Source organism: Eublepharis macularius, chromosome 1 (assembly GCF_028583425.1).
Source record: "Eublepharis macularius isolate TG4126 chromosome 1, MPM_Emac_v1.0, whole genome shotgun sequence".
NCBI lineage: Eukaryota > Metazoa > Chordata > Lepidosauria > Squamata > Eublepharidae > Eublepharis > Eublepharis macularius.
Genome location: NC_072790.1, coordinates 37,548,196 through 37,576,021, shown reverse-complemented (window position 1 = coordinate 37,576,021; position 27,826 = coordinate 37,548,196). Strand labels below are relative to the sequence as shown.

Below are 27,826 nucleotides of genomic sequence, written 5' to 3'. Positions count from 1 at the left end.
CTGTGAGGTGGGTGGGGCTGAGAGAGCTCTGGAAGAGCTGTGACTGACCCAAGGTCACCCAGCGGGCTTCAAGTGGAGTTTAGATAGATAGATAGATAGATAGATAGATAGATAGATAGATAGATAGATAGATAGATAGATAGATAGATAGATAGATAGATAGATAGATACGGGGCTTTTTTCAGGGCGAATGCAGTGGAACCGGGTTCCGTAACCTCTTGAAAATACTTGGCAATAGTCAGCGCTTTTTTCTGGGAAGAGGTGGTGGAATGCAGTAGTAGAACTCAGGACAGCACAATGATGTCACTTTCGGTCAGCTGGAACAAGGGAGGAGTTTTTAAAAGTTTAAATCGCCCTAGGTGAAAATGGTCACATGGCCAGTGGCTCCACCCCCTGATCTCCCAAGAGCAGGGAGTTTAGATTGCCCTTCAAGCCACATGGCACTGAGGGCAATCTAAACTCCCCTCTGTCTGGAGATCAGGGGGCAGGGCCACTGGCCATGTGACCATTTTCAAGAGGTGCTGGAACTCCATTCCACTGTTCCAACTGAAAAAAAGCCCCAGCAATAGTGCTTGAAAATAATTTTATTTCAAAGAAACCCCTGTGTTTCTTCCTCATTTCCCTCTTGAGAGTTCCGTCACCTCTTTTCCCAGAAAAAAACCCCGGATAGGATTTATATCATATGATATGATACCTTGTTGTTGTTATTAATAGCCTGCTTTTCGCACTGAGTCGGAGGCGGATTACACAGCGCAAGTCAAATTTAATCAACAGCGCGGACATTCTTTGAGCAACATACAATAACGAACAACAGGAGATTCAATGAGCAGCTATGTATCATGTGATACACAGGGCTCTTACTATCTTGATTGAGTGCCTTTAAAGTAAAAAAAAAAAAGCAGATTTTTAAAAAAAAGAAATCTTTTACATAAAAGAGCGCTGAAAGCAGGGCAGCCCTTACAGCAGCCAGAGTCCTCCGGGAGATGCGCCCTCGCCCATGTGCAGCCGAGCCGAGCCGCGCGTCTCCTTCCCCGCCTCGCCTTACAAGGCTTCGTGCGAGGCGCCCCCTCCTCTCCCGGTATGGCAGGGGGCGGAGCTCCCCACGCTGGGATTTGGGGACCTGCCCGGCCCTTCCCCCTTTCTCTTCCTCCGGGTTAGAGCCGAGCGCGGCGGCGGCACAGAGGCGGGGAGCTGCTGCTGCGTTCCCGGGCCAGCCGCCGCCTCGCTTTGCCCTGCAGCCGGAGAAAGGCCGCTCGGCAGCTTCCATGCGCGCCCGGCCCGGATCCGAGGCGGCAGGTTAGTAGACGCCGAGGGGGCGTGCTGGGAGACCGCGATCGCGGGCGCCGGCGATGCATGCCGGGGAGGGGGCTCCGCTTCGAAGCGGGGAAAGGGACTGGGCTCGCCGCGTCTCCTCCCTCCCAGGTTCCCCCTTTGGAGGAGGGGGCGCGGGGAACAGGCGGGAGCAAACTTCCCAAGTCCGGCGTGGCATCGCGTGTTGGCATCGGAGCGGGGCGGAGAAAAGCTCCTCTCCGACCCATCACTTCTCCTAGGGCTGCCCCCTACTCACGCTGACAGCGCGCTCGCAAGACTTTGCGGAAGGCTTGGCTCTGCTAACAATACGCTTTCGGTTCAAGCCGCTTTGAAAGAATGGAGGGAGGTCTGGAAAATGGGGGGGGGGGGGCTCGTCGCAACCCACACCCCTGTGTGCGAATGAGAGTCTTTTGCATGGCTTCGTTTGTGTTGAAAGCGCTCAGCTTGGATCAGTCCCCAAATTCTGCCCTCTTGCTCTCCCTTCCCGGCCAATATATTGGACCCATTTAATTGAACTGTTTGTTCCCTCTGCCCATTCTGAGCAGCTGAGCGAGGCACATCTCCACTGACCAGTTGCCCAGCTCATCATTCTCTCGACTTCATTGTTTCCCCATTGTGCCAGCTATGAGAAATATCCCTTGGCTATTAACTGTTTATTTAGATACAACCCAGAACTGACTTTGCCTCCACGGCAGGCTCGCTGGAAGGCTGCCAACTTCTCAGCCGGCCACTGTAGCTCTTCCTTTTAACAGCTGTGTGATGCACAGACATGTAGAGGTGAGACTGCTCGTGTCTGTGCTATGAAAAACTTCGATCGCTGATTTCTGCACATCGGAGCAGTTGTTAAAGGCACAGGAACAAGCCAAGCTGGTTTTTTGTTTTTGTTTCCAGGTCAGTTGGCAGTCCTAGGTAGGGGCTGCCTCAGTGGAAGGTGAGATGGACCTTTCCTGACTAACATTTCCTTGCCCACTACTGTGACAGCAACATGTGCCTCAACCAGGGTTGGATTTGGGTGCCTTCACTGCCTCATCGTAACCTAATCCTCTCTCTTCTCTGTCTTGCCTTCTTCCTCATGAGAAACTGCCTTGTAGTGAGTCAGACTGCTGGTCTATCAAGGTCATTATTATCTTTTTGGACTGACAGCAGATTTCTAGGGTCTCTGGAAGGACTTTCATGTCACCTTTTCACTGGATATGGTGGGGGTTGAACCTGGAACCTTCTGCAGGCGCAGTAGAAGTTCTACCATGGTCCCTTCCTCAAGTCCTACCAACTAAGACTGCACGCTAAACATTTTCACTCCTATGCCCGCATCCTTTGCTCTGTTCCCCATCCCATTGTAGAAAGTGCAGGTTATGTTTTTTGTGGTCATGATTAGAGGTGGGTACAAACTGGGAAAATACCGAACCTTGTGGTTTGTCAAGTTTCACAAACTTTCACGAACTTGCCCCGGTTTGTGATCTGGGCCGATTCCAGACGGCCCTCTGCATTGCGAAACGTCGCGTCGTCGTGCAGAAAACGCGATATTTCGCGTTTTCTGCGCGACGACGTGCGACGTTTCGCGATGCGGAGGGCCGTCTGGAATCGGCCCTGGTTCGTGAAAACGTCACTTCCAGGGCAGAAGGTCTGCAGAATGCTCCTCCCCGGTTGCCTAGGAAACCGATTGATTGGCACCAGGCTGTCTGCGGTGACAAACCGAAAAATGAACCAAATGAACAGGCCTAATGTTCGTGGTGGTTTGTCAGAAATGGGCTCTGACGAACCGCCAGTTTGCACACCATGAACCAGTCCGGTTCATGACGATCTTTGGTTCATATTTCAGTTCGTGCCAGCCTCTAGTCATGATGCATTGTTGGCTTTTGTCCATTTTGAGTGTTTTGGGGAAACTATTTAGAGAAAAATCTTAAATAAACATAAATGTGTTCTGCTCTGTCCCCCCTCCCATTGCTTCTGAATCTCTGCAGCTACTTTTGGGAAGGGAGGAAGGATCCAGAAGAGTGAGAGAACCTTCTACCACACCAGGTACTTTCAGCTCAGTGATACGAGACTCCAATGTGATGGCTCTTAGGAAAGAATCTGTTGGACTGCGGAGTTGTTGGGACTAAAGACCTTGGATTTACTCACCAATCTTCTAATCTAAACGGCACACGGAGAATTGTGTCCCAGGCACCTCTTAACTACCGTTAATAGTGATGACTGGGAAGATGGCATCTAGTCTTACTTGTACAGGAGTGATATGGGCATTTTTTTCCTTCCTCTGTGCCGGTGTTTCCTGTGTGGGGTTCTTCATGCCCTACTGGCTGCTGGGATCTCAGCTGGAGAAGTCAGTGTCATTCGGCACTTTCCGTAGGTGCTCCTATCCTGTACGAGACGAGAGCCGCCAGGTTACTGTGATGGTGGAACAATGTGGACGTTACGCGTCTTTCCAGGCCATTCCAAGTGTGGAGTGGAGGATCTGCACTGTGGTGACCGGGCTGGGCTGTGGTCTTCTCCTTCTGGTGGCCCTTACTGCACTCATGGGATGCTGTGTGTCGGAGCTCATCTCCAGGGCTGTAGGCAGGGTCGCTGGAGGCATCCAATTCTTGGGTGGTGAGTAACTACAAACTTTTGACCTTGGGAGCAACTTCCTGCCAGTCTGGATATACAGTACTTCAGTTGTTCTCTCTACACTAGCTCTGTTGTTTTTGAGGATCAAAATATATCCTTACATGGAATTTTCTGCTTGGTCTCGCAGTTGCCGCATGTGAGGAATATATTTATGGAGAAAAATGACAGTGAAAAGACCTACTTGTCATGTCCAGCACAGACTGTTGTGATGTTGGACCCCATAAAAAAAATCTTGGGATTTGATATCTGAATTTCCAAATGAACGAGTTTCTTCCTTATACTCTGTCGCAGTGTTCAACTCCTGGGTGGGGACCCTTAGGTGGGTCATGTGCTCCAAATCACAGCCGACTTATGTCTACCCCATAGGGTTATCATGGCAAGAGACAGAGGTGGTTTGCCGTTGCCTGCCACTGCATAGACTTCCTTGGGAGTCACCCGTTCAAGTACTAGCCAGGGCTGAACTTGCTTAGCTTCTGAGATCTGACAAGATGGGGCTAGTCTGGGCCATCTGGGTCAGGGCAGGAGTCCTTATAGAGCTGCCATTTTTTTAATTTGGGGGGCGGAGGAAGGGACCATGTTGCTAGGGCCAATGCTTAGAGAACAAGAGTGCCTCGTCTTCTTCTCTTTGCATGCATATTCAAAGGAACAGTGAGTGAAGAGACAAGGTCACTTGGTGGAAGAGAGGATTCCTCCATGGCTGTGACCCTTGGCATGTCCCTCACTGTGATTCTGGGCTTTCAGGTGTCCATCTCTTTCTCATACACCCCCCACCCCCTATTACACACAAACATTTGAGTCACCATCCCGTTCTCTTGTTCACTTAGAAGTAAATCCTATTGATTTTAGTGAAACTTCACTAACAAGTATGTTTAGGATTGCAGTCCTTATATGTTGAGACTGAATACCGTGCAAACGGTTGTTCCCCTCCCCTCTTAGATCGCCACAAAAGCCTGTTAAATCTTTTCAATACTGTACTCATTTTACCATTCCTGACCATATGGTTTTAATTTTAGCGTTTCTAGTGTTGTGGCAGCAATACTCACGTCTTTGTGTTTTTCCTCCAACAACTGCTCCTTTTTCCACCATCTGCAGCTGCTATTGAGGAAAGAAACACGAGATCTATGAAAACTTAAGTATCCTCTGTTCTTATGAAAGCTGGCGCACACACACAAGATCTCTGGGTGGCATCTTTGGTGGGGACATGGCTCGCCACAGGGTACTAGTAAATACAACTTCCATTTAGCAATTATAGATGCATATTCCTACTGTTATCGTCTGGTGGGTAGCCATGTTGGTTTCAGGAGAAGAGCAAGATTCAAGTCCAGAAGCACCTTCAAAACCTTGAAATCTTGTTAGTCTTTAAGGTGCTCTTGGACACGAATTTTGTTCCAGGCTCCACTGCCCTGCCCAGCTGATTAAAGTGTGTGAGGGGGTGATGGTAATTCGTCCGGGGTATTGCTTGCTGTGTGCTTGGGTGGTAAATTTCGTTACCATTAGATGTAAAAGGGGACCATTTTCAGAGTTTTCGCTGGTTGCCTTGTGGCTACGTGTGTCAGATTTCATCTTCCTACTTCGCAAGAAGGTACCCTAACATTTTCCTGTATCTGTGATTAAGTCATTATACTCATTATTACAATTAAGAGGTTAGAGTCGAGCTTTTATGAGGCGGTGGATCGTTATGCCATCGTGCGTTAGTGGATCAGTATGCCATTTCAGTATAAGAGTTTTGAAGTTATATTCTCTGGACAAACAGAAAAGAGTCCAGTAGCACCTTTAAGACTAACCAACTTTACTGTAGCATAAGCTTTCGAGAATCACAGTTCTCTTTGTCAGATTCTCGAAAGCTTATGCTACAGTAAAGTTGGTTAGTCTTAAAGGTGCTAATGGTCTCTTATCTATTTTGCTACTACAGACTAACACGGCTAACTCCTCTGGATCTGGATGAACAGGAAGACTAGAGATATGCTTGTTTAAAAGGCGCTGACATTCAAAGGCTTTGTTGATGCGGCTGTGACATTTTTATCACGAAATAGTTGCATTTTATTGTCTAATTACTTTTGTTTCACAAGTATTGAGAGTCCTGCAGTTCTGGTTAGTCGATATAGTAGCTCGTATAGGAATTCAGGGTATAGTTTGGTTTGTTTAAGGGGACCTGCACAGTGCGGTAGGCATTTTTTTCTCCAGTTGCCCTGTTAACTAAATAGATGGGCACCCCAACCCTATGAATCAGTTAAGATGGCTGCTGTTAAGTGCAATTAGGCACGTTAGTAATATCCTCATCTCCCTCATTGGCAGACTGATGATGTTACGAGAATAATAATTGCATCAGCTATGACTGCTGGCCCTCCAGAGACGTAAGCAAGAGAACAGATGCCCTCCACTTGAGACAGTACCCAAAAACAACACCAATAGCAACCGTAGAATGAAAAACATCCGTCAGTAGGCAGATTTGTGAAGACCTAGGCAAGATGATGCTTAATCCATCATTCTTCCTATGCATCAGGCAAAGGGGACAAAAGCCCTGTGGTGGGGTTTGGAAGACACACCTTAGTCATCCTGCACAAAAGGAAGAGTGCAAAGCAATAAATATCAGAGTACAAAATTTTATACGCATGATATACACTATCCCCAATTGCATTGTATAATTGGGAGTTTGCAAAGAATTGCACAGAGAGCAGGGAAAGGAAGGGGATTTCTGCAACATCTTGTTAGAAGATCTACAGCTAAATTTGTTTTTAAAAGATGGCACTAAAATAGCAGGATGTGTTACCTTCTTCGCCTTCATTTCCACTGACACCCATGTATAAAGCATGCTTTAAAACAGTTTTTTTTTCAACTGTACAGAAAGAGGTGTGATTTAAATCGGGAAAATAGCATCGATGCTACTGTTTTGTTTTTTTAACCATTGAAACGAGATCGTTTCATCTAGTCTGGGCTTAGCTTAATTATGAGTACTTTCTAAAAGTAACCAATTAAAATCTGGAGTGACTCCCTCTATTCTTTCTAATATAACTAATGAAGTTACTAAAAATAATCACAGTCAATAATCTCTAGAAATGATCTTTATTCTGGTGTTGCTTTTGATGATTGCTTGAGGCATAGGCAGCAAGAGGGACCTTGGGGTGGGGAAGAAAGTGACTCAGTAGGTAATTTGACAAGGATGTCTTTCAACCAGAAGAGTTTCAAGTGTTCCCACAAAAGAGGATTGCCCCTGAAGGTGTTTTCATGCACAGTAGTCCTGCTTTTTCTACCGATTATTGAACATTCTTGATTCTGTATTAGCAGAAGCAGATCGTGTTTGCTTTCTGCCCTCAGCTCTGCTGCTCTGTTACTTGCCTGCCAAGGGCAACGATTTTGCACTTACTCTGGGAAGGCAGGCACCTCAGACTGGGTTAGAAGGTGAGGGTACGTTTTCTCCTTGTCCTCCTGCAATAGGCAGCGTGCCTGTAGGAAACATTAGCTTTTATCCTACCCATTCCACTGAGCAAAGTTTGAAGCCTTGCTCCAACCCAATAAGACTTTCTCCAAAAAGTCTTTCTCAAATGGAAGAGCTGCTTAAGTTGGAGGAACTTCCTCTGCCTGAAGTTAGATACATGCCATTTTGTTTGTATCCTCTGGAATGCAGGCAGTAGAGGGACAGAGGCACAGGTTAGTCTGTGGTACATTCCCCTCTCTCCTCTGCATGACCGGCCATGCACTTGTAGCAAAGAAAGGCAAACATATCGCTTGTAATGTCCTGTGGCAGGGCAAATTGGAGAGATACAGAATACAGGCAATTCCCTGCTGTTGCCCACCCATGAGAGATAGTACCAAACCAGACGAAAGGTAAGAGATCTGTAATAAGCAAGGATTTGAAATCTCTGTGCAAGATATCAGTGAGGATCACATTTCTGAGATCTCTCAATGTCTTTAATTGCATGTAACAGGAGTGCATTGTTTCTTCAATACAGATCATCCACTCCTACTGCTTTTTTAGTCCCAGCAGAAAAAAAAATGACAAGCAATTTCCTGTTCACAAGTAAAGAAAGCAAAGGGATTTTGTGTGTGTGTGTGATGTTGTTAAAACAGTTGAATGCAGTTCAGAGAAAAGAAATCTCTTCCCAATGCCTCATTCTGGCACTTAAAGCATTTTTTGCAATACCAGAAGTCAGCTGGGTGGGGAAGAAAATACTGAAATGAATTAAGTATAATGAGCCAAGGCAGGAGTTTAGCATCCCTTGCTTGTATGTTCCTGTTTTATTTAAAAATAAATCCACCGCCTCCTTCAGGTTCCTGGGAAAACGGGGGAAATGACTTGATTGTCAAGTCTCCTTGTACCTGCTTTGTGTGAGAATTTTAATTATCATTAAAGCAAGAACACTAATCTGTCTAAAGTTTGGTGGGGAGAATCCCTTAAGTGATTGGTGCAGTCCCTGATATTTCATTCCAGTAGGTTGGGGCAGGGCACAAACATGGTTTGATGGCACGGACATGGTTCATTGCAGGCTCACACTTACTCGTCCCTTCTTCTCTTGTACAATGAGCTATCTTCTGTGTTCCAGTTTGCTTTGATGTCTAAACAACTGAAGTTGGTTTCTTTCCCAGTAACTAGAATTCTTAACTGGGGATTCGTCACCAGCTGCCTTGAGCAATTTTCTGGAGTGGTGACCTATTTAAAAACATAAACAAAAGATTCTTAAATGGGGCGGGGGTATGGTTAAGAATCCTCCCGTGCAATCATAAGCTGAGTTATACCCTTTTAAGCCCCATGACTTGAGTGGATATAGAAGGGTGTACTTCTGTTTAGGATTGCACTGTAAGGGCCAAACTACATGATTTTTAATGACCCGAATTTCGTTCTCCATAGTCACACAGCAACTGTGCAGATCAGCTTTTTAAAAGACTGTGGTGGCCCAATTCAGCTCAAGACCATGGTGCAGAGGGAAGAAGGGTTTCGGCCCTTCCACCTGTGCTGTTTTCTTAAGCTGAAATGGTTCTGGGGGGATTATTTTCCCCACTTTGGAGTTACACGACACGAGTAGCGTTTTGTGTCTGTGCAACTGCAAAATAGGGCAAGTAACTTCTCTCTCCAGGGCTGTTTCAGCTTGGGCAAACAGCACCTGGGAGGGGAGGCAGGAGCCCCTCATCCCCCCACGCCATGGTCTCGAGCCAAATAAGGCCCCTCTTACTTTTAAAAAGCCGTTCCTCCCAGTTGATGTGTGGCTGCAGGAATAGCTAGTTAGGCCTACTGGTTAAAAATCATATACTGTAGTTGGGCCTGTCAGTTTATTAAGGGATTTACGTTCATGACAAATTGGAGTTGGATTGAAGACTTCACACCACACAGAGGGAGCCTGCAATTAACTAGACTCTTGCCTGTCACAGACAAACCCTGGTTTGGTTTGCCTGAATAGTGCCTTAAGTTTTTATTTTGTAAAATAAGACTTTGCAGAAGTTGCTTGGCTGTGTTGCCATCCATCAAGGCTGCACATGTGCGCACTGGCTGTGTGAAGAAATTATTGTGTTGTGGGTTGCTTCCATGGTAACCAACGCTACAGTCCCTTGTGAGGCACTGCCTTCTCTGCACAAGCCCGTTCACCTCACGTAGGCTCTCTTGATCCTTGTCTGAGACCCCTGAGAGTCAGACAAGGAAGGCTTTAATGTAGTTAGTTGGAAGGGGGAGTAGGAGAGAAAAATATGGATGCTTTTCTCCAAGCAGTAGCTGCCAACATGCTACTTTAGATATTCTCTTGATCTTTCCAGCTCAGGCAGTGTGGGTGGGAGGGCGAGACCTTTAAAAGTTGCTTCCCATGACTTCTTAGCAAAGTATTTTAATTCTTTATTTATTCCACCTCTGTTCCTCACACATGGACCTGGTTCCCTCATTCCTTACCTCTCAGATGTGATCCTTTCTCTTCAAAAATGCCCTCCAGTCTCTCACCTCCCTTCAAATCCTTTGTTTCCCAGACCTTTTACTTCCCAGTATGTGTGACCCCCCCCCCTTACCTTGTGTGGACCACACAACCCAGACTTCCTTGTTTGTTCCTCCCCTAAATGTACCTGAATGCTCCATTCTCCAAATATATTTCTTATCCCAAGCCTTACTAGAAATAACAGTAGATTTTGGTCACGCTGTATTGTGGGAAGTATGTTAAGAGTTCTAATCCAAGTTAGAAATAGTGGACATGGAACTTAAAAGTGATGGTTATTCTGAGGGCTGAATGATATACTACTTGGGAGAATTATGATAAGATCTGTTGACATTTTTAATACTACAGTAAAGTAAAGGGAGTGGACTGGAACCAAAGAGCAGGGGGAAAGATGACCTGCAAGTACCTTTACTATTTCAGGGTGCACTTTATTTTCTTGGTTTTGAAGTTTTGAAGTCTTCTACTCTAGTAAACAGGGTGGATTATGCAGTCCCAAATTTCAGGGCTCTGGCTCATCAAGAGTACACAAATAGATTCAGCATATGAGTAGTCTAGTTAGTCGTAAGCATCTTTATATAAAAATGTATTTACAGATTCATAGATGCACATGTGTTCGGGTGCTATCCCCCCCTGCTCAATCACAGCTGTTAAGGATTTTTGATCTGCCACAGCCCAACATTCTGTTGTATGTAGGTGGATTGCGGTGTGTGTGATGTTGGAATGCTTGTTGCCTTTATGAGATACGCATTGTTTTTCAAGTGGTGAGTGCTCTATGTATATTTAAGCTTTACTCGTAATCTGGGTTTTTTGGACTTCATCTGCATAACATTCCAACTTTTTAGCCAGCGTGGGAGTAGCTTAGCCATTTTAGAGTACAATTCATGTCCTCATTTTGAGAGAGTGAGGTGTGAAAGATGTATTCCTTGCAGACTCTTTTAGCCAGCAGGGTGTCTTGGGCTATGTGTCTACCAAATATATTCATGACATAGAAGTGTTATTTATTTTACTGTACACATTTAGAGCAGTGCAATCCTAAGCACGTTTACACAGAAGTAGAGTCCCATTGAGTTCAGTAGGGCTTACTCCGTAGTAAGTGTGCTTATGATTATAGCTTTAGCTGCTTTTCAATTAAAAAGAGCTCTCGGGCCAACTTAAATGAAAGCACGCGTTAACGTTAGTTAACCTTAGTGTTTTTTTCAACAGTCTCAAGGGAAACAACATTCCATCGACCACGCAAGGAAAATACCTCAACAATTTTGATACCACCTGGAATGAGTTAGTCATCAAGGCTCAGGTGCCATTATTTCAACATATAGATACACTAGTAAATGAAACTTGCATTCTGTAAGCCTAAATATATATTCATTGAGCTGCTAAGAAAAGTCTGGCCTTCCCTAAATCATAGCCTGACTGGAGCATGTGAGGCAATAGCAGAACTCCCACAGCTCAACATCCCTTCTTGACTAGGCTGTTATGAGGTAAATTTCATGTCCATGATTTTGAGCATCCAGTGTAAAAAATGTACCGTTTTCTGTTTCCCTTAATAACTAGTGTGTTTCAGGCTGTGTGGACACCGATGTTCATCTTTCTAGACAGCCTGTAAGTACCTTAACCATTTGTGGATATGCTTTGAGGTCTCTACTTTGAGAGAGAGAGATACAAGTGTCCGATTTTCAGATTTTGGAAATTCTAAACAGCAGCAGTTGAATTTTTGAAACTATGAAAAAAGTTCATGAAATATTTGTTATTGAAAGTCCTCTTGCTCCGTGTTTCCAATTATTTATTTTACGCATGCGTGCGCGCGCACATGCACGCACACACACAAAAGGTTCTCTTGATAGGTCTCTTTTTGTCCAGTAAAGTAATTGTAATGGAAGTCTGTGAAAACAATTTTAGATATCTCTTCTCTTGTTCCATAACATGGCATAAGTCCATTTAACAGTTCCACAAATATTTTTTGGCTTCAATTACTTTTACCGACTGGCATGTAAATTGGAAAAGAATCAAGCCTAGAAATCCTAGTCTTTGATTACAAGACTGAAAGCTAAATGACTTCTAATGTTTTGTTTTCCCAATGCCCAGAGTGTGTTGACACAAAAATAATTACATCTGGAAAAGAAAAAGGGGAAATAGTATATGCCGTGATTGCCAAAGTGAGCTGTATATACTGTGTACAAGCCTATCATTTCACATGTTGCATGTGACAAAGTTCATTTTTAACAGTTATGAACCTAAGACTTCTCTTTATCCAAATGAACAAAGCTCATCTTTGCTTTTCAGTCATTGAAGAACAGGCTGCAGATAAGATGAAGATATCTTTCAGCAAGCAGAGGGAAGGCGTAAGCAGTGGCAATTCTGTGGGAGGGAAAACCTCGGGCAGCAATCGTTAGTATGCAAACAGAGCTGCTACAGCTATGCCAGAGTTGTCATTTGTGAAATGCTATGAGATGTTTAAAGTGTTCTAGGAAGCGATACTCAGTACACCACTCATTGTCTGCTTGCTGTCATCTACTGTGTCTGAATATCAGAAGCTGAGATACTTTAAAAGACAAGGGGTCCTAAGAATCACACAGGCACACAACACTCACAGGTTGTAGGCAAGCGCTGTATTTGTATTGCTCCCTCATATTACTAGAGAATATTCTTGGCACAGAGAATGGTGCCCGTCAAGTGCAAGCCCTTGGCTATCAAAAGCCAGTAATTTGCATGGCTGAAGTGGCTTGTTGTCTCTGGGAAACTGCACAAGGGCTAAGATGCACTTGTAGCATGTTTTCAGAGATCACAAAGACAGTAAATAGATTGATGAAGTGCTTTTTTGTTGTTTTTCCACTGTTGTACTTCAGTCACGGTCTGCTTACGTTAGAGAGAGCCCCCCCCCCCTTTGGGACATTATAGTCTACCACAATAAGGATGAAATGTTGCTTGGCAGGGAGTTCTCCCCCCCCCCCCACTACTAATTTTGGCAGACTTTGTAGATAGGTTTTGCTGAGGCTTAAGGTCTGGCTAATCATCATATCTGGAATTTTTTACAGGTTGCAGAACAAAGAATTTTTTCCCTCGCTTTTATGTGGCTTGTTTGTTTGAGTTCATTTGCAGCTACTCGTTCTGCAACCTTCCGTGATGCATCTGCTCGAGTAGGTGGATAGAGCAGGTTAGATCCAGTGTGATGTACTGATTAGTGTGTTGGATTAAGATCTGGGTTTAATTCCTAGTCTGCCATGGAAGTTTGCTTGGTGATCTTGGACCAATCACTCTCTCAGAGCGGAACTACAAGTGACAAAAGGCACAGGTTGGACACTTTTCAGTTTCCCTCAAGTTTCGATGGGAAATGTAGGCAGCTTGGTGGAATGTTGGACAAGTGACAGTTGAAAAGTCCATTGGACAGCAGTTGGAGAGCCAAGCTGCAAGACCAGGACGCCTACATTTCCCATCAAAACTTGAGGGAAGCTGACAAGTGTCCAACCTGTGCCTTTTGTCACTTGTAGTTCCGCTCTCAGCCTAATCTGTGTCACAAGTAGGACTGCTAACTCCAGGTTGGGAAATTCCTGGAAATTTAGAGGTGAAGCCTGGGGGGAGCAAGGTTTGGGAAAGGGAGGGACCTCAGTTGGGTATAATACCACAGAGTCCACCCTCTTATGCAGCCGCTTTCTCCAGGAGAACTGATCTCTGCCGGCTGGAGATTAGTTATAATTCTGGGAGATCTCCAGCCACCACCTGGAGGCTGGCAACCCTAACCCTACTCTCTTCCTCAACAGCACACCACCACCACCACCAAGCAGAGGGCTCTATATCTAGGGTTGTAGTTTAACTCAGCTAGTCAGGCCACAGAATTCTTGCTTACACACGCTATGGAAAAAGCTTATTACCTGTGAAGTTGGAACCAGAAAAAGATCTGCATCTCTTCCATAGAGCTTTGTCTTTTATTCCTTGTTTGATAGAAGGGTGGGGCTGAATCAGCAAACAGCTGGCATGAAGAAATCACTTGGGAAGAAATATGCAGGACACAGTTTAATGCATTTGAGAAAGAAAATGTACAAAGAAGCGTAAATCATTTAAAAGACATGGTGGATTACTAATACATTTTGTTTCCAAATTCTGTTTATTGTTTTCACAATCACCAACAATACAAATAACTTTTACAAGAATAGATATCTATAAACAATTACTACATTCAGTATGTTTTCTAAATTATTATCCATTCATACAGTCATAAATAACATATACTTACAATTCATACACAATCCTTTAGCAATTATTATATCCTACTCTATTGAATATCCATCCAGTTATGCGCTATTGTATCTGAGCATGTGGGAGTGGGATTACTAATACATTTTAAGGGATTCTTGTTGTATGCAACAACACAGGTCTTCTCCAAAACAGATGCTTCGAGAGTTTGAAAATGTGGGCGTCTTTGCCAAAAAATCAGCTACATGCTTTTGACAAATACACGGCATGTTTCCCCTCAGTCAGAACATTTTAAGGCTTGCTATGTGTACTTGAGCAAGCTCTATTTAGTTTCATTTCATGATTATTTTTGCCATTCCATGGACATTCAGGATGAGAAGCTGCGTTCTTGTTCAGAGATACAGGATTGATTGATTGATTGATTGATTAATTGATTGATTGCACTTCTAGACCGCCCTCCCTGTCAAACGGGCTCAGGGCGGTGTGACAAGCAACACACAATTTGCAACATACAGTCTAAAAACAGTAAAAACATTATAAATAAACATTAAAACACTATTCCATACAATAAAAATTTCTCAGTTGGTGGATATAGATATTAAAATACAGCATTTTTGGATGTATCCTCCGATATCTCTTTGTCATGCCAGCCTTAGGCCATCTGTACAGGCTGTCAAGTTGTTTCTGGGATGGTTTTAACCTTTTTTAAAAAACCCAAATGGCTGGTCTGCCTCATCCCATACAAACCTGCCCTTATACCAAAATCTTTATCAAAGTGCTACAAAAATACAGTGGGGTGACTGCACAGGACATAGCCTTCTCAGCTATGGGAGGTGAGCTTCCATAGGCTTGGAGGAAGTTCCAGCCTAAAGGAGACTTCCTCCAACTTGTGGCTCTTCCTCCAATGGAAGAGTCACTTGTTGGAGGAAGGCTTCAGACTCTACTTAGTCGTGTGGTAGTATATAAGAAGAAAAATGATCCATTTGAAATGCGGTACTGAAGGAGAGTTCTTCGGGATACCATGGCCAGTCAAAAAGACAAAATAAGTGGGTTCTGGATCAAGTCAAGCTTGAATTCTCCCTGGGAGCTAAAATGAGGCTATTGTACTTTGGTCACATCATAAGAAGACAAGTCCTATTGGAAAGACAATTATGCTAAGATGGAAAGCAGTTAGAAAAGAGGAAGACCCAAAATGACTCAACAGAGGAATTTTTTGACTCAATAAAGGAAGCCACGTCCACCAGTTTGCAAGATCCGAGCAAGGCTGTTAATGATAGGACATTTTGGAGGTCTTTCATTCATAGGGTCACCATAGGTCGGAGGGGACTTGACAGCAAATAACACACATACACGGTATGCAGACTACTAGGAATGGGAGTGAGAAACTCCACGCCTCCGAAGGAAGCTTTGTTTGCTCCTTTCCGCCTGGCTCTTAGGAGCGTTTTAAGAGAGACTTTTATTGCCTGGATGAATTCCATTTCAAGCTACCATTCTTAATTTGTGTCCTTCGGTACTCATGTGTGAGTTTACTACTCAGATCCTACTTTTTTTTCTTTTTGTGTGTTTGAACTTTTTACTTGTATTTTACTTTTGGGGGACTTAATAACAAAAGGTGGGGTATAAATATTGGGATGAATCCAACCATCCTTCTCTATCCTAAGTAGCCTTCCTCTAGTTTAAGTGACTCTTTGACCAGTGGAAAAACCACTTAATTTGGAGGAAGGCTTCAAATTTGAGCCAAAGAGAAAGGTGGGCTATAAATATTTTAATAAACAAATAGACAAATAAACTTTGTTCATTGGAGTGATAGGGAAGGGATAGGATCTGATAAAACAAATACATCACTGAATGATGGTTTATGGTGGTTTAACCCAAGTGCCTGCAAAATCATCTGCGTGTTACAGGAAATCAGGGTAGCTCTGTGTTTCTCTCCTCCTTCATTTTATCTGTATGACATTGTGTGGTAGGTTTGGCTGAGAAAGAGCAACTGGCTGAAGTACATCGAAAGATCTCCTTGACTGAACGGGGATTTGAATCCAGATGTCCCAGTCTTAGTCCAACACACTAACCGACACATCGTCTAGTATCTTTAAAATAAAGAATTGATTACTGAATGAATTGACGGGCAACTTCCTGATTTAAATTGGCGGGCGGATCTTCTGTGGCAATCCGCTGTTCAGGATTAGGGAAACGGAACAGAAGATTAAACGGCTGAGTTTTGTGTGTCTGCTGTGTATGAGGAATGTGTGGATTAACTGCTGCAGTCAACTTTACATGAGCTGCTCTTCAGGACAGTGTTTTTTTAGAAGCTGCGGCTAATGCAGAAAGCAGTGGCCTGTTTCTGATGGAACTGGGCTGGCAGGAACTCATAAAACCTGTTTTGCAGCAATTGCCTTAGCTATCCACTTTCCTGGCACAATTCAAAAGGTTTGTATTGATTTATAAAGATCTAAAAGGACTTAAGGGTGTATCTGAGGTAGTGTCTCTCCTCCTATGAACCCCCTTAGCAGTTAAGATGCTCCTTGGAGTCCTCCATCAAGTTCAGCCAGACTGTTGTGTGAGTTCTGCTAGTAAGTAGTAACTAGGGTTTGAAATGGCATCTTCTTACTAGTGGCCTTATTGTTGTGTACTTCCCTCCAGACGGCCAGCATTTTTAAAAGAATTTTGAATAACATTATTCAGTTGTGCCATGACTGTTTTAGTGTATTCTCAGGCTAAGTTATTGGCTTTTTGTTGGCTTTAGTTTAGTTTGGTGTTTAGTGTTGGCTTTTTGTACTTTCTGCTGTACTGACGATGTTTTAATTAGCCCAGTTGACTGTAATTTGAGGAAAGCAAGGTATTAAATGTAACCTTTATTATGGATTTAATGAGCTGACTGGGCTGTGGCAGTCACTTTTGTTGTAAAGCATCTTTATGAACAATGGTCACATGGGAAGTAATTATTAGTGATTGCAGAATCTTTAATCATCGCTTTGATATTCACTAAGCAAGGGTCTTTATGAGGTCCTAACATTCATTTTGCAGAAAGTACAACGTATTTAATAGTCGCTTTAGTGCCAGCGGGGCTTTTACAACGTTTTCAATTCAGCAATTACTGGCACAGCCTTCGTCCTCGACTGGAGTTGCTTGTGTTATTTGCAAATTCATGAATGCATATTACTAAATTAATTCTTGCTTTCTTGGGCCCCTGCTGTTCAGAAATGATTATTTCAATAATAAAGAGTTGTGATCTGATACATCCAGCTGCATCTAAGCAGCAGATCAGATAATGGCTGGGTCATTTCCCTACCCTAGGCTAGGGATTCTTGCCAAGTACACAGTGTGCAATGCCAATAGCGCTAGAAGTTTTCCCATCTAGATGGAACTAAATTTTTCATGAGACTTTAAGGCAATTTGCCTAATGGAAAAAAAAACCCTGTCATTTCCCAAGCTTGCATGCAGACATAACATAAAAATAGCATTTAGTAGGGTCGATCAGGAAAGACGAGCTGATCACCTGAGACACAAAAGATGCCTAGGAAAGAAGACTGGATTGACACTGAAAGTTGCATATATGGTAGGATGGCCAACAATGGTTTGGGAAATTCCTGGAGAATTGGGGGCGGAGCCGGGGAGGGTGGAGTTTGTGGAGGGAAGGAAGCTCAGTGGGAATGTAATGCCACTGAGTCTACCTTTTGAGGCTGCTATTTCCTGGGAACTGATATCCGTAGTAAGTTTGAGAAGTATGGACAAGAATGGGGGAGAATGATAGTTTGGAGGGGATCTGTGGGCACGGTGACAGTAATTCTGGGTATGTGCCATAAGTGGCATCATACTGTTGGCATGACAACTTTTCCGCCCCTCTCCCCCACTGCCCTGCCAAGCAGCAGCACAAACAGCAGGTTGAGAGCTGGAGATCTCCCACCAAACAGGAGGTCCTGGTAAGGTCGCTGTGTAGGGTGGAGATCACTTGTAATTCTAGAACGCTTGGCCCTGCCCGGAGGTTGGCAACCCTGCATGCCACACTGACCCACTCAAGTTGTGTGCCAAAAATGATGAGGCTGAGACGAGCAACATGTTCTACCATTTGATTGCAGAGTTCCAAATGTATAAAATAGTTCCCAGTTTCTTGAGTATTTGCACAGAAGCCTAAAGGCCAGTAGGCTTACGTCAAGGACTGCCAGATTTCCAAGCCCTGTAATGTGAGTAATCTGTTGTGAGGAATAGTTTGTGGATTTGTAATGCAAGTGTGATACACATTTTATCCACATTTTAAGCTTCCACCTTGAAAATCCATCCAAACTGCCTAAATTCCTTGGCTGCTTGGAGAGAAAAAATAGTTAAGATATTTTCCTTGAATGCGATTTTCTTAATTTTGCTTTTTAAAAATCTGCCTGAAAAAGGCAGAGCAGGGAGTTAAGCCCTTGAATGTAAATATCCACTCCTTGCTCAGTTAATTTTGAATGAGTGGTTATAAATTCAGGAACTTGTATTGTTTAGAAAAAGTAAACTGCAGTTAGCAGTTAATCTCACCTCCTCTACTGAGTACCCTTCATGAAATCCTTTGAGCATTGTAACATTATGCTTGTTTACGACTTCTAGCAATATACACGTTAATTGTTTTTCCATTCCTTTGCCATGATTTTGTTAGCCCTTCGCAAGTAAATAGTTGCATTGACAAGGAAGGCCCATCTGGTAAACAGATTGTTCCCAATTTTACAGGGATCCCTTAATTGTAAGCATACCTCACATTCTCCCGGTCCCTGACTTGCCAACTCTGGGTTGGGAAATGCCTGGAGATTTGAGGGTGGATCCTAGGTTGGGTGAGTTTTGGAGAAGGGAGGGGCCTCAACAAGGTATAATACCATAGAGTTCATCCTCCAAAGCAGCCATTTTCTCTAGGGGAAATGATCAGTTTAAGATGAGTAGCTATGTTAGTCTGTCTGTAGTAGTAGCAAGAGTCCAGTAGCACCTAAAAGACTAACAAAATTTGTGGTAGAGTGTGAGCCTTCATGAGTCACAGCTCACTTCTTCAGATACAGCTAGAATGCGAGTCCATCTGTCCTTATAGCGTGGAGAGTGGAGTGATTTCAGATGCCAAATGACAATAGCAGGTAAATGACAATAGCTGGTGAATGACAATAGCAAATGTGGGTGGGTTAGGTGGAATATACAGAGGGGTAGTAGGTGTGGAGAAATCAGCTTTGGTAATGAGACAGGAAGCCTAGGGCCGATTCCAGACGGCCCTCCCCATCCTGAAACGTCACGCGTCGTCACGCGGAAAACGCGAAATATCGCGTTTTCTCGTTCGAGTTTTGCGCGACGTCACACAAAACTTGCGCGAGAAAATGCGATATTTCACGTTTTCCGTGCGACAACGTGCAACGTTTCGGGATGGGGAGGGCCGTCTGGAATCAGCCTAGGTCTCCATTCAATCCAGGTAGATGCATTATCTTGAGCTTCGTTATCAGTTGCAGTTCAGCGGTCTCTCTTTCTAATCTCCCTTTGAAATTCCTCTGTGGAATAACTGCTACTTTTAGGTCAGCAATTGAATGTCCTGGAAGGTTAAAATGTTCCCACACTGTTGTGGTTTCTGATGTCAGATTTATATACCCATTAATTCTTTGTTGAAGGGACTGGAAGTTTGTCCAATGTAGAGGGTAGAAGGGCATTGCTGACATGTGATGGCATAAATCACATTAAAGGATGAGCAGGAATATGAACCTGAGATGATATGGCTGATGTTATTGGGTCCACTGATGGTGTTGCTAGCATCAATATGAGAGCAAAGGTGGCATCTTGGTTTGTTGCAGGCCTTGCTACCCAAGTCCATGTTAGTGTTAAGTAGTTTATCATTGCAGGTGAGTGGTTGTTTTAGGTTAGCAAGCTGTCTGTAAGCAAGACATTTTGCCCCTCCCCAGTGTAACTTTATCTGAAGAAGTGAGCTGTGACTCACGAAAGCTCATACCCTACCACAAATTTTGTTAGTCTTATAGGTGCTACAGGACTCTTGATCTTTTCTATTGGAGATCAGCTTTAATTCTGGGACATCTCCAGCCCCCAACTGGAGGTTGGTGACCCTCATTTATCTACATACTAGTAAATAGACTGTTAACTTTTTTGTGAAATTCCTTTTAAACACTGGTACACATTATGCTCATACTTCAAACAAACCCAGTGCTGGCATAATATGGACTAGATGCTATGTGCTATGAAACCACTAATAATAGAGTTACCACCAGCCAACCTGAAAGGAAAAGATGTCTTGTCCCTTTGGTGTTGGTGAGCACCCTCAAGTCATAGCTGGCGGCCCCTGGTGGGGTTTTCATGGTAAGAGACTAGCAGAGGTGGTTTGCCCATTGCCTGCCTCTACAGTCCTGTTCTTTATTGGAGGTCTCCCATCCAATTACTAACCAAGGCCAACTTTGCTTAGCTTCTGAGATCTTAAGAGATTAGGCTCACCTGGGCTATCCTGACCATAGAGATTTAATGTGTGGAAATAGGCAGGTGAAACTTTTCATGACGTGGAGGTAAATACACTTCTGTTAAAGGGTCAGGACTCAGTCAGGACATTTTTCTCCAGGTTGTTAGCAACCCTACCAAACATTAAGCCTCTATTATTAAGCCTCTATTAAAGGGACACAACATTTTTCTTCAATCCTATTGGTATCCTTTCCTTTCTGGCTGTGAAAATTACTGAGTGACCTTCGGCATGTCATTCTCTCTCAGCCAAAACTACCTCACAGGACTAAAATGGAGGACGAGAGCTCCATGTATGTCAGTCACCTTGAGCTCTTTGGAGAAAGGGTGGGATAAATCTGCACTAAAGAAATAATAAATATTGGCAGGTATCCAACCATTCTGTTCCAAAGACTTAATGACATTTAGAGAAGCAACATTCAATGTGATTACTCAGAGGGAAGACTGCTATTTTTAGCACACCGTACAGTTGAAGAGATACAAAAGATTACCGTTGCTAGGTAATCAAAATCTTAAATCAATATTGGTCCCATACATTAAAAAAACCCAAGTAGTTATTTGAAACAATTAAGATTCAAATTACTGGTCTGTCTAGTTGAAGTCTGAAGATATTAAGGGATCAGCATTAAGTAGAAGTCTTAACAGTGCCTTTCTAAGCAGAGTCTATTTAGGATTGCGCTTTTAATTTTGTACACACCCCACATATAGTGCATTTAATGAGTGTTTGGATTTAAATTGATAGAACAAATTAAATTGAGATGGTCTTTTTAAAAAGAAGGATACTGTCACGAGTTCTGAGCAGGTCTGGCTACCTGGGCCTACTTTTGTTACTTCAGTGGAATTCTAATATTGTGTGACATTTGAAGGATTGGTGTGTGGAAATCTGAGGATCCTGGAATATTTGTCTCTTAGTCAATGACACAATTTATTGGTAATTCCAGAAATGTATCTATGTTAGTCTTTTGCAGAAAAATAAAACAGAAATTCACTGGCCTCTTAAAGACTAACAACAAAGTCTTAACAATTTTTTGAGACAACACTGGAAGATACTGGTCATGTTACATTGTCATTAAAAATGCACTTTTTTCAAAGACTGTTTCGCCTACACAGAGCAATGTGGGAAATTCAAAGGCGCTTGTCTCACAATCTGTTTTGTTGTTGTTTTAATTTCTGCAGGCTTGCTAATTGGTTCTGGTTGTGCTCTTTATCCTCTGGGCTGGGACAGTGAAGAAGTCAAGCAGACCTGTGGTAACCTTTCCAACCAGTTTGAATTGGGTAAGAGACTGCGCATGTTCTTCATAGGTACTATCATAGAGTTTTTCGGACTGTCAGGGGGCTCATATAGCATAGCCAGAACTAAGGAAGGACTTATACATCAGATTTTATACTGTAAGGAAGAACTTAAGCATCAGATTTTATATCGTAGAGGCCTAAAATGTTTAAAAAATAAAAAAAGATGTAATAAGTATCTCATCAAACACAACAACCCATTACGCCTTTCCAGAATACTGGGCTTCTGTACAATCTTTTCTGCCCAGCAGTTTGCACTAGTTTAATTTAAAGCCTTATAAAGTGACTGCTTGAAGTGACATGCTAGACGTGTCATACCACAAATACCTGGAGGAATTCTATCTACAGAAAGTAAACAGGACCAAGCACCCCCACCCCCTGTCCAAAGCAGACCCTGTTATAAAGTCAGAGTTGATTTCTAGTTCCTCATTGATAGTTGTGTTCTTAAAGAGACAAGATGCAGTCTGAGTAAACTTTTGAATCAGATCTCTCGAGAAGCCACTCTAGAGCAATGCCTGCATATTCTGAGGGATACAGCTGGTTAATCCAGTTGCTTTGTGTTGCCAGTAGGATATATAAAGGCTCCCTGCTTGAAGTTATGTTGTAGAATGAAGATATTCAAATCTCAGGAACCAATTTTATCCTCTTGCCTCAGTCAGGGTTGCTAACTGTGTGGAGAAAAAAAGATCCTGTTCCTTTAATAGAGGCTTAATGGAATGTTATTTACCTCCACATCGCATTGTGGCTTGTAATGACTTTATAGTCGCCTGGTTTGATCAGTGGCACCTGAATAGTTTTATCATATTATCTGGATTAAGTGGTTTTAATGTTTTTATTGTATTTATTGGAATATTGTTGGAAGCTGCCCTGAACCCGCTTGCGGGAAGGGCGGGGATAAGCTAAATAAATAAATAAATAGCTTCAGCTGTCCATTTCCACACATTAAGTCCTTTAACAGGCCAGGACATTTTCTCTAGGCCAGCTGGCAACTGTTAAGTACAATTTTTAAGAAAGGAACTGCCTGAGGTTCTCCAAGGTGTCTTCTGCTGAAATAATATTCATGTCCTTTTCAAAGCCTTAGACGCTCGCATTTCCTGTTAAATGTCACCAAAAAAGACCAGGTTCACTTCAGCTCACTATTTTAAGCAAACAAAGGCTGCCAAACACAGTCTGTAGATGTTGACTTCCACAAGATGAGGCGTCTCCTGTGTTCCTTGTTGCCATTGCAGTTGCCAAGTTAGTGTAGCAGTAATGGGGTTTCCACATGGTGGGTTTCCCGCATTTCCCCTGCCTGCGTCTCCTATGGCAGCCATTCTCTCCTCACACACCACCCTAGAGCTTTTGGAGGAGGGTTATCCGTGATTGACTAGCTGCTATAGTGTTATAATCCTCTGGTGTCAGTTATTGACTTAAAAACACAAATGAAAAGCCCTTTCTCTGAGGGGGTGGAGGGTGGAATTGGGGACGATGCAGGTTTTCCTGTGGACATGGCAGCTTCTCCAGCTTTGCTGCGCTCTTTCAAAAAGCAGGCTTTCGAAAGATTGTAAGAAAGCTGGGGGGGGGGGAAGCTGGAGGGTGAATGAGAGTACACAGTGCTGTGTGGACGCTGCAGCGGGGTGGGGGACAGGAATCTGCTTCCCATTAGCATCCAAACCAGATCAAACAACCGGTGAGGAAATGACTGATGACCTGAGTTGTGCTCTTGAAAGACAAAATATTTTCTCTTGATGCTCTTGCCACACTTTGTAATTTTATAAATATCTATCCCCACTATGCATGGGGTGGGGGGCAAGAAAGGGGCCTTCCTTTCCCCAACAGATTTCGCCTTCTAGTTGGCAGAGAGGAGCAAATATTGTTCTGAAGCGGCCTTGTGTTTGATGGATGAAGAAGCCCCACCTAGGATCTTAGAAAATCTTGTAAACATTTCTGCAAATGGGATGCCAAAGTACACACTGAGCACAGTCCTGCCAGAATGAGGAAGAATCTTGATTTGAAAGCAGTTCGGCATGGTCTTAATTCTCCCTTTTGAAGTGAATTGAATTTCAAAGCCCTTCAGTTTAGGCTGCATCATGCCAGTTGTTTCAAACAAAATGCCAGCTGCCTAAAGAATCACAGGCCGTATTATTGAGCCATTACTCCTTAGAACATTACAGCATTCACCTCTTGATAAGTGCTTCATGGCAGGGGTCATTTTGTAGAAAAAGAGCTGGAGGAACTTATTAGCATAACTCATTAGCATATGCCATGCCTCTTGTCATCACCAGAAGTGTGTCATTAGTATAACTGATTTGCATATGCCACACACACCCCTGACATCACGTATTCTGGCTGTTTTGGACACAATCCTGGCCATTCAGGGCCGAAATTGGGCCTAAAATGGCAAAAAGGGGCTGAAAATGGCTGAAAAGGGGCCCAAAATGGTCAGGATCGGGCCGCTGATGAGCAAGAGAGTGATCCACCACCTGTCAGAGGCCTGATCCTGGCCGTTTCAGACCCAATCTAGGCCGAAACGAGCCCAAAATGGCCGAGAGTTAGGTGGGTGGCGCCACCTGACATGTGACCTCTTTGGGGAACTGCTGGAACTGCGTTCCTGCGCGTTCCCCCTCAAAATGAGCCCCCTGTGCAAGCACCGAGTCATTACTGACCCATGGAGGGACATTGCATTACGACAGTTTTTGGGCAGACTTTTTATGGGGTTGTTTGCCATTGCCTTCCCCGCTTTTAACCTGTTGAATTTATTACATCTTGTTTTAGAGAGTTGTATCACATCAGTAAAATTAATGAATGACATTGTCCTTTGTGTGTTGTTTGATTTGCCTATAGGCACTTGTGAAATTGGCTGGGCTTATTACTGCACTGGAGGAGGCGCTGCTGCTGCGATGCTGATCTGCACTTGGCTGGCCTGTTTTTCTGGAAAGAAACAGAAACAGTACCCTTATTGAGGCAAGAGAGATCCAGAGGTGAAGCGAATCAGTTTAAGGGAGGGGGAAGAAAAAAGAAAGGAAAGAAATGAGTATGCTAACCTCTCTTGGAAAGGAGCATTAGTTCCTCCTTGGAGCAGGACCCATACAAAATGATGTTGGAATTGATGTGTGACGCTGTGAATGGTGACAGAGGTCTCTCCGTATCTTAATTGCATAAATCAAGTTACTTGCAAAGCGCGGAATCTGAACAGATTATTCCTAGCAGATTCCAGTAGAGCAGAACTACAAGACGTACTCCCTGTCTGGAAAAAAAATAAGCCTTGCGATTTTTTTTAGCGGATTATCAGTTTAAAAGGGTTACAAAAAATACCACGTTGGTGGACAAAGATGTCGCCTTATAAAAGGTTGTTTTGCAGCTCTGCAAGTTGGGGATCAAGGCAGCGTTTCTTAGCCGTGGTTATTCATCTGGATGTATGCACTGATTTTCTTGGAGAGATGAGCCAGATCAATTTGCAGCTGGAGCAGTGGCTGCATGCAGCTGGAGGGCACCTATTTTTAGGCCTTCAAGCATTAGCCTTTTAAAGGTTCCCCAGCCTGGTGCGTTGGCCCAATTTGGAGGTGAAAGATAATATGAAAGAGAGAGGAAAAAAACTCCCTTATTACGAGACTCCTAAAAAGCACACTTGCGTATCTTTGCACAGAGACGTTTCCTTCACATGTCCCCCCCCCCACCCCACCCCCATGTAACAGCCTTGCAGACAAGTATAAAAATTGTCTGGCTTATAAACAATTTGTCTAGTCTTCGACTAGCTTGCCACTGTGCAGCTTCAGTGCTAACCAACTAAAGCTCACCCCAGAAGGCATTGTTCCTCAGGCACAAGGGTCAAGGCTGAAAGAGTCTTTTCATCCTCCGTTTAGAAGCACAGAAATCCACACAACAGTCTTCCATTCACATCTGCACACACCAACTTGCTCCTCTATTAACACAAAACATACAGGGTCAGCATTATGCACCAATTCACGTAATAGTAGCGCCCAACTGTTTTGTTTTGCACAAGAAACCACTTTGGGAAGAGGCCTTTGGGAGCAGAGAAAGAGAAGGCAAGGAATACAGTTGAGCACTCCCTCCCAATCAGTCCTTCCTGAACTTCTGGAGGGCTCGAGCTACTATTCCACACATTTATGTGAAATGTGGTTTGGCCCACATTTTCTTTGCAGTTTCTTAACATGTATGACATGGGCGTCTTCACTCAGACATGAATACATCTCTCCCCCCACCCCCCGCCATACACAGACCAATCCCCTTCAAAATACGTTTTCTCTCTTCACCCAAATGCAGCACCTTTTCTAGGAACAGTATGTAAATTTCTCCCTATCCCTTTTGTATGTGTTTCCCTCCCTTCATACTCCCCACTCTGCTTATTCTCCATCCCTTGCAAACGTTCCCTCTTCAGTCTTTATATTCTCTCCAGAGAGAAGAGACAAAGGGCCAAAACACACATTACAGCAGTTGTGGGTTTGACCCATGGCTGCCAACACCATTTTAGAAAAAAATTTAGCTATGTAAAAATTGCTGCAAGAGCCTTGTCCTGAGTGGGCCTGCAGCACCATGCAATCTTGTCTCTCCCGCCCCCCATACCTTTTCAATTGCTGAAACAATCCCCTCAATTGTTCAGCACCTGAAAAGGTGCGCAGGGAGATCACATGACGCAACAAGCCCGATCAAGATCAGGCCCTCGCGGCTGTTTTTAAACGGCTACATTTTCCTCTAAAACGGTATCGGTGGTCATCATGGGGCAAACTCACAGCCACCGTAACGTGTAGTTTGGCTCATCATTCATCTCGGCTTCCATTGCCTTCCTTCATACTGTGGCTTCAGACATTCACTTGAATCAGTAACAGAAAAAAAGTGCATTGGTTTCTCAGCTGCCACTTCTGGCTCTCATGTGAAGGGGAGAGGGGATGGGAACGTCGCCCACAGGAAGTTCTCTTTTCCAATAAACAGATGGTTTGTCTTCTCTTTGCACAAGACCCAGAAATGGCCACAGAGGATGTGTGAGTCACTCCTGTTTATTTTGTCTCTGCTGCACGTGAATGCCTGAAGCTTATCATACACGCAAGCACTGTGGAACAGAGCAGTTACAAGGAAAACTCCATGCACTTCTTTATTTTTTATTATTTACTAAAAGGTTTGAATTGCAGTATTAAACCACATTTTTAAAAACTAAACCTAAGGGGCCACTTTTTCAGTATTTTGTATAATCTGTATACATGTGTGCTCAAATTTTATTAATGGCCTTTTCAGACCTATATAAATTTTATTAACTTCAATGTTTTTTCAAGATTATTACAAAAAAAAATGCAATATCTTACTCAGCGTATGTAGCCTTTTAGATAAGAGTATTCCTGTAAAGGGCAGTTCTGTCCACTGAAACTTGTATGTGCAGTACAGTAGAACATGACTATTTATGCAAGAGCAACGACAAACATCTTCCAGTTTTTGTTACTAATAGTTACCGTGAGGTAATAATTGTTGTATTGTGCTGTATTGTTATTTTTAATATTCATCTTTGTAATGCAATATAAACCGTACTATTGTTTGTATTTTAGAACCTGTATAAATGTCTTTATGATATTTCCAGTGTACTGTTTATTCATTTTCTTTAATGTTAATAGCCAGTGGCTTAAACTGTGCGTAAGTGCCAGACTTCCTTCAAAGTGGGAAGAGGGTGCCACAGTTGGAGAAAATTAAAGTTGGCATCATACATACCTTTGCTGAAAAATGGGGATTTACTTACATCATTTGTGCCCCACTTTCTTCCCAATGCAGATCCAAAGTGGCTTACATCATTCTCCCCTCCTCCATTTTTATCCTCTCAATGACACTGTCCAAAGGAGGACAACAAAGATGGTGTGGGGTCTGGAGCCCAAATCCTATGAGGAAAGGTTGAAGTTGTTGGGTATGTTTAGTCTGAAGAGATGACTGAGAGGTGATATAGCCATCGTCAAGGCTTTGAAGGGCTGTCACATAGAAGATGGAGTGGTTTTCTGCTGCCCCAGAGCGCCAGACCAGAAAGCAGGTTAAAATTAAATCAAGCATTTTTGCTTAAACATTAGGAAGAACTTCCTGACAGAGTGCTT

The 27,826-nt window shown here is 43.4% G+C and overlaps 1 protein-coding gene across 1 annotated transcript; it reads left to right on the top strand.

Annotated features, from left to right (window-relative positions):
• Positions 1 to 1,196: 1,196 nt before the first annotated feature.
• LHFPL6 (LHFPL tetraspan subfamily member 6) lies at positions 1,197 to 27,320 on the top strand. The gene is made up of 4 exons (XM_054970675.1): positions 1,197 to 1,296; positions 3,273 to 3,897; positions 21,648 to 21,746; positions 24,585 to 27,320. The coding sequence occupies exons 2-4, from the start codon at positions 3,501 to 3,503 to the stop codon at positions 24,701 to 24,703; spliced, it is 615 nt and encodes a 204-aa protein (XP_054826650.1). The 5' UTR covers positions 1,197 to 1,296; positions 3,273 to 3,500; the 3' UTR covers positions 24,704 to 27,320.
• The last annotated feature ends 506 nt before the right edge of the window (positions 27,321 to 27,826 follow it).

Excerpts from the sequence above, each read along its gene's own strand:
- LHFPL6 (XM_054970675.1), top strand. The coding sequence starts at position 3,501 with ATGACTGGGAAGATGGCATCTAGTCTTACTTGTACAGGAGTGATATGG. Across the intron at positions 3,898-21,647 it reads AGGCATCCAATTCTTGGGTG|GCTTGCTAATTGGTTCTGGT; the intron begins GTGAGTAACTAC and ends TAATTTCTGCAG. Across the intron at positions 21,747-24,584 it reads TTCCAACCAGTTTGAATTGG|GCACTTGTGAAATTGGCTGG; the intron begins GTAAGAGACTGC and ends ATTTGCCTATAG.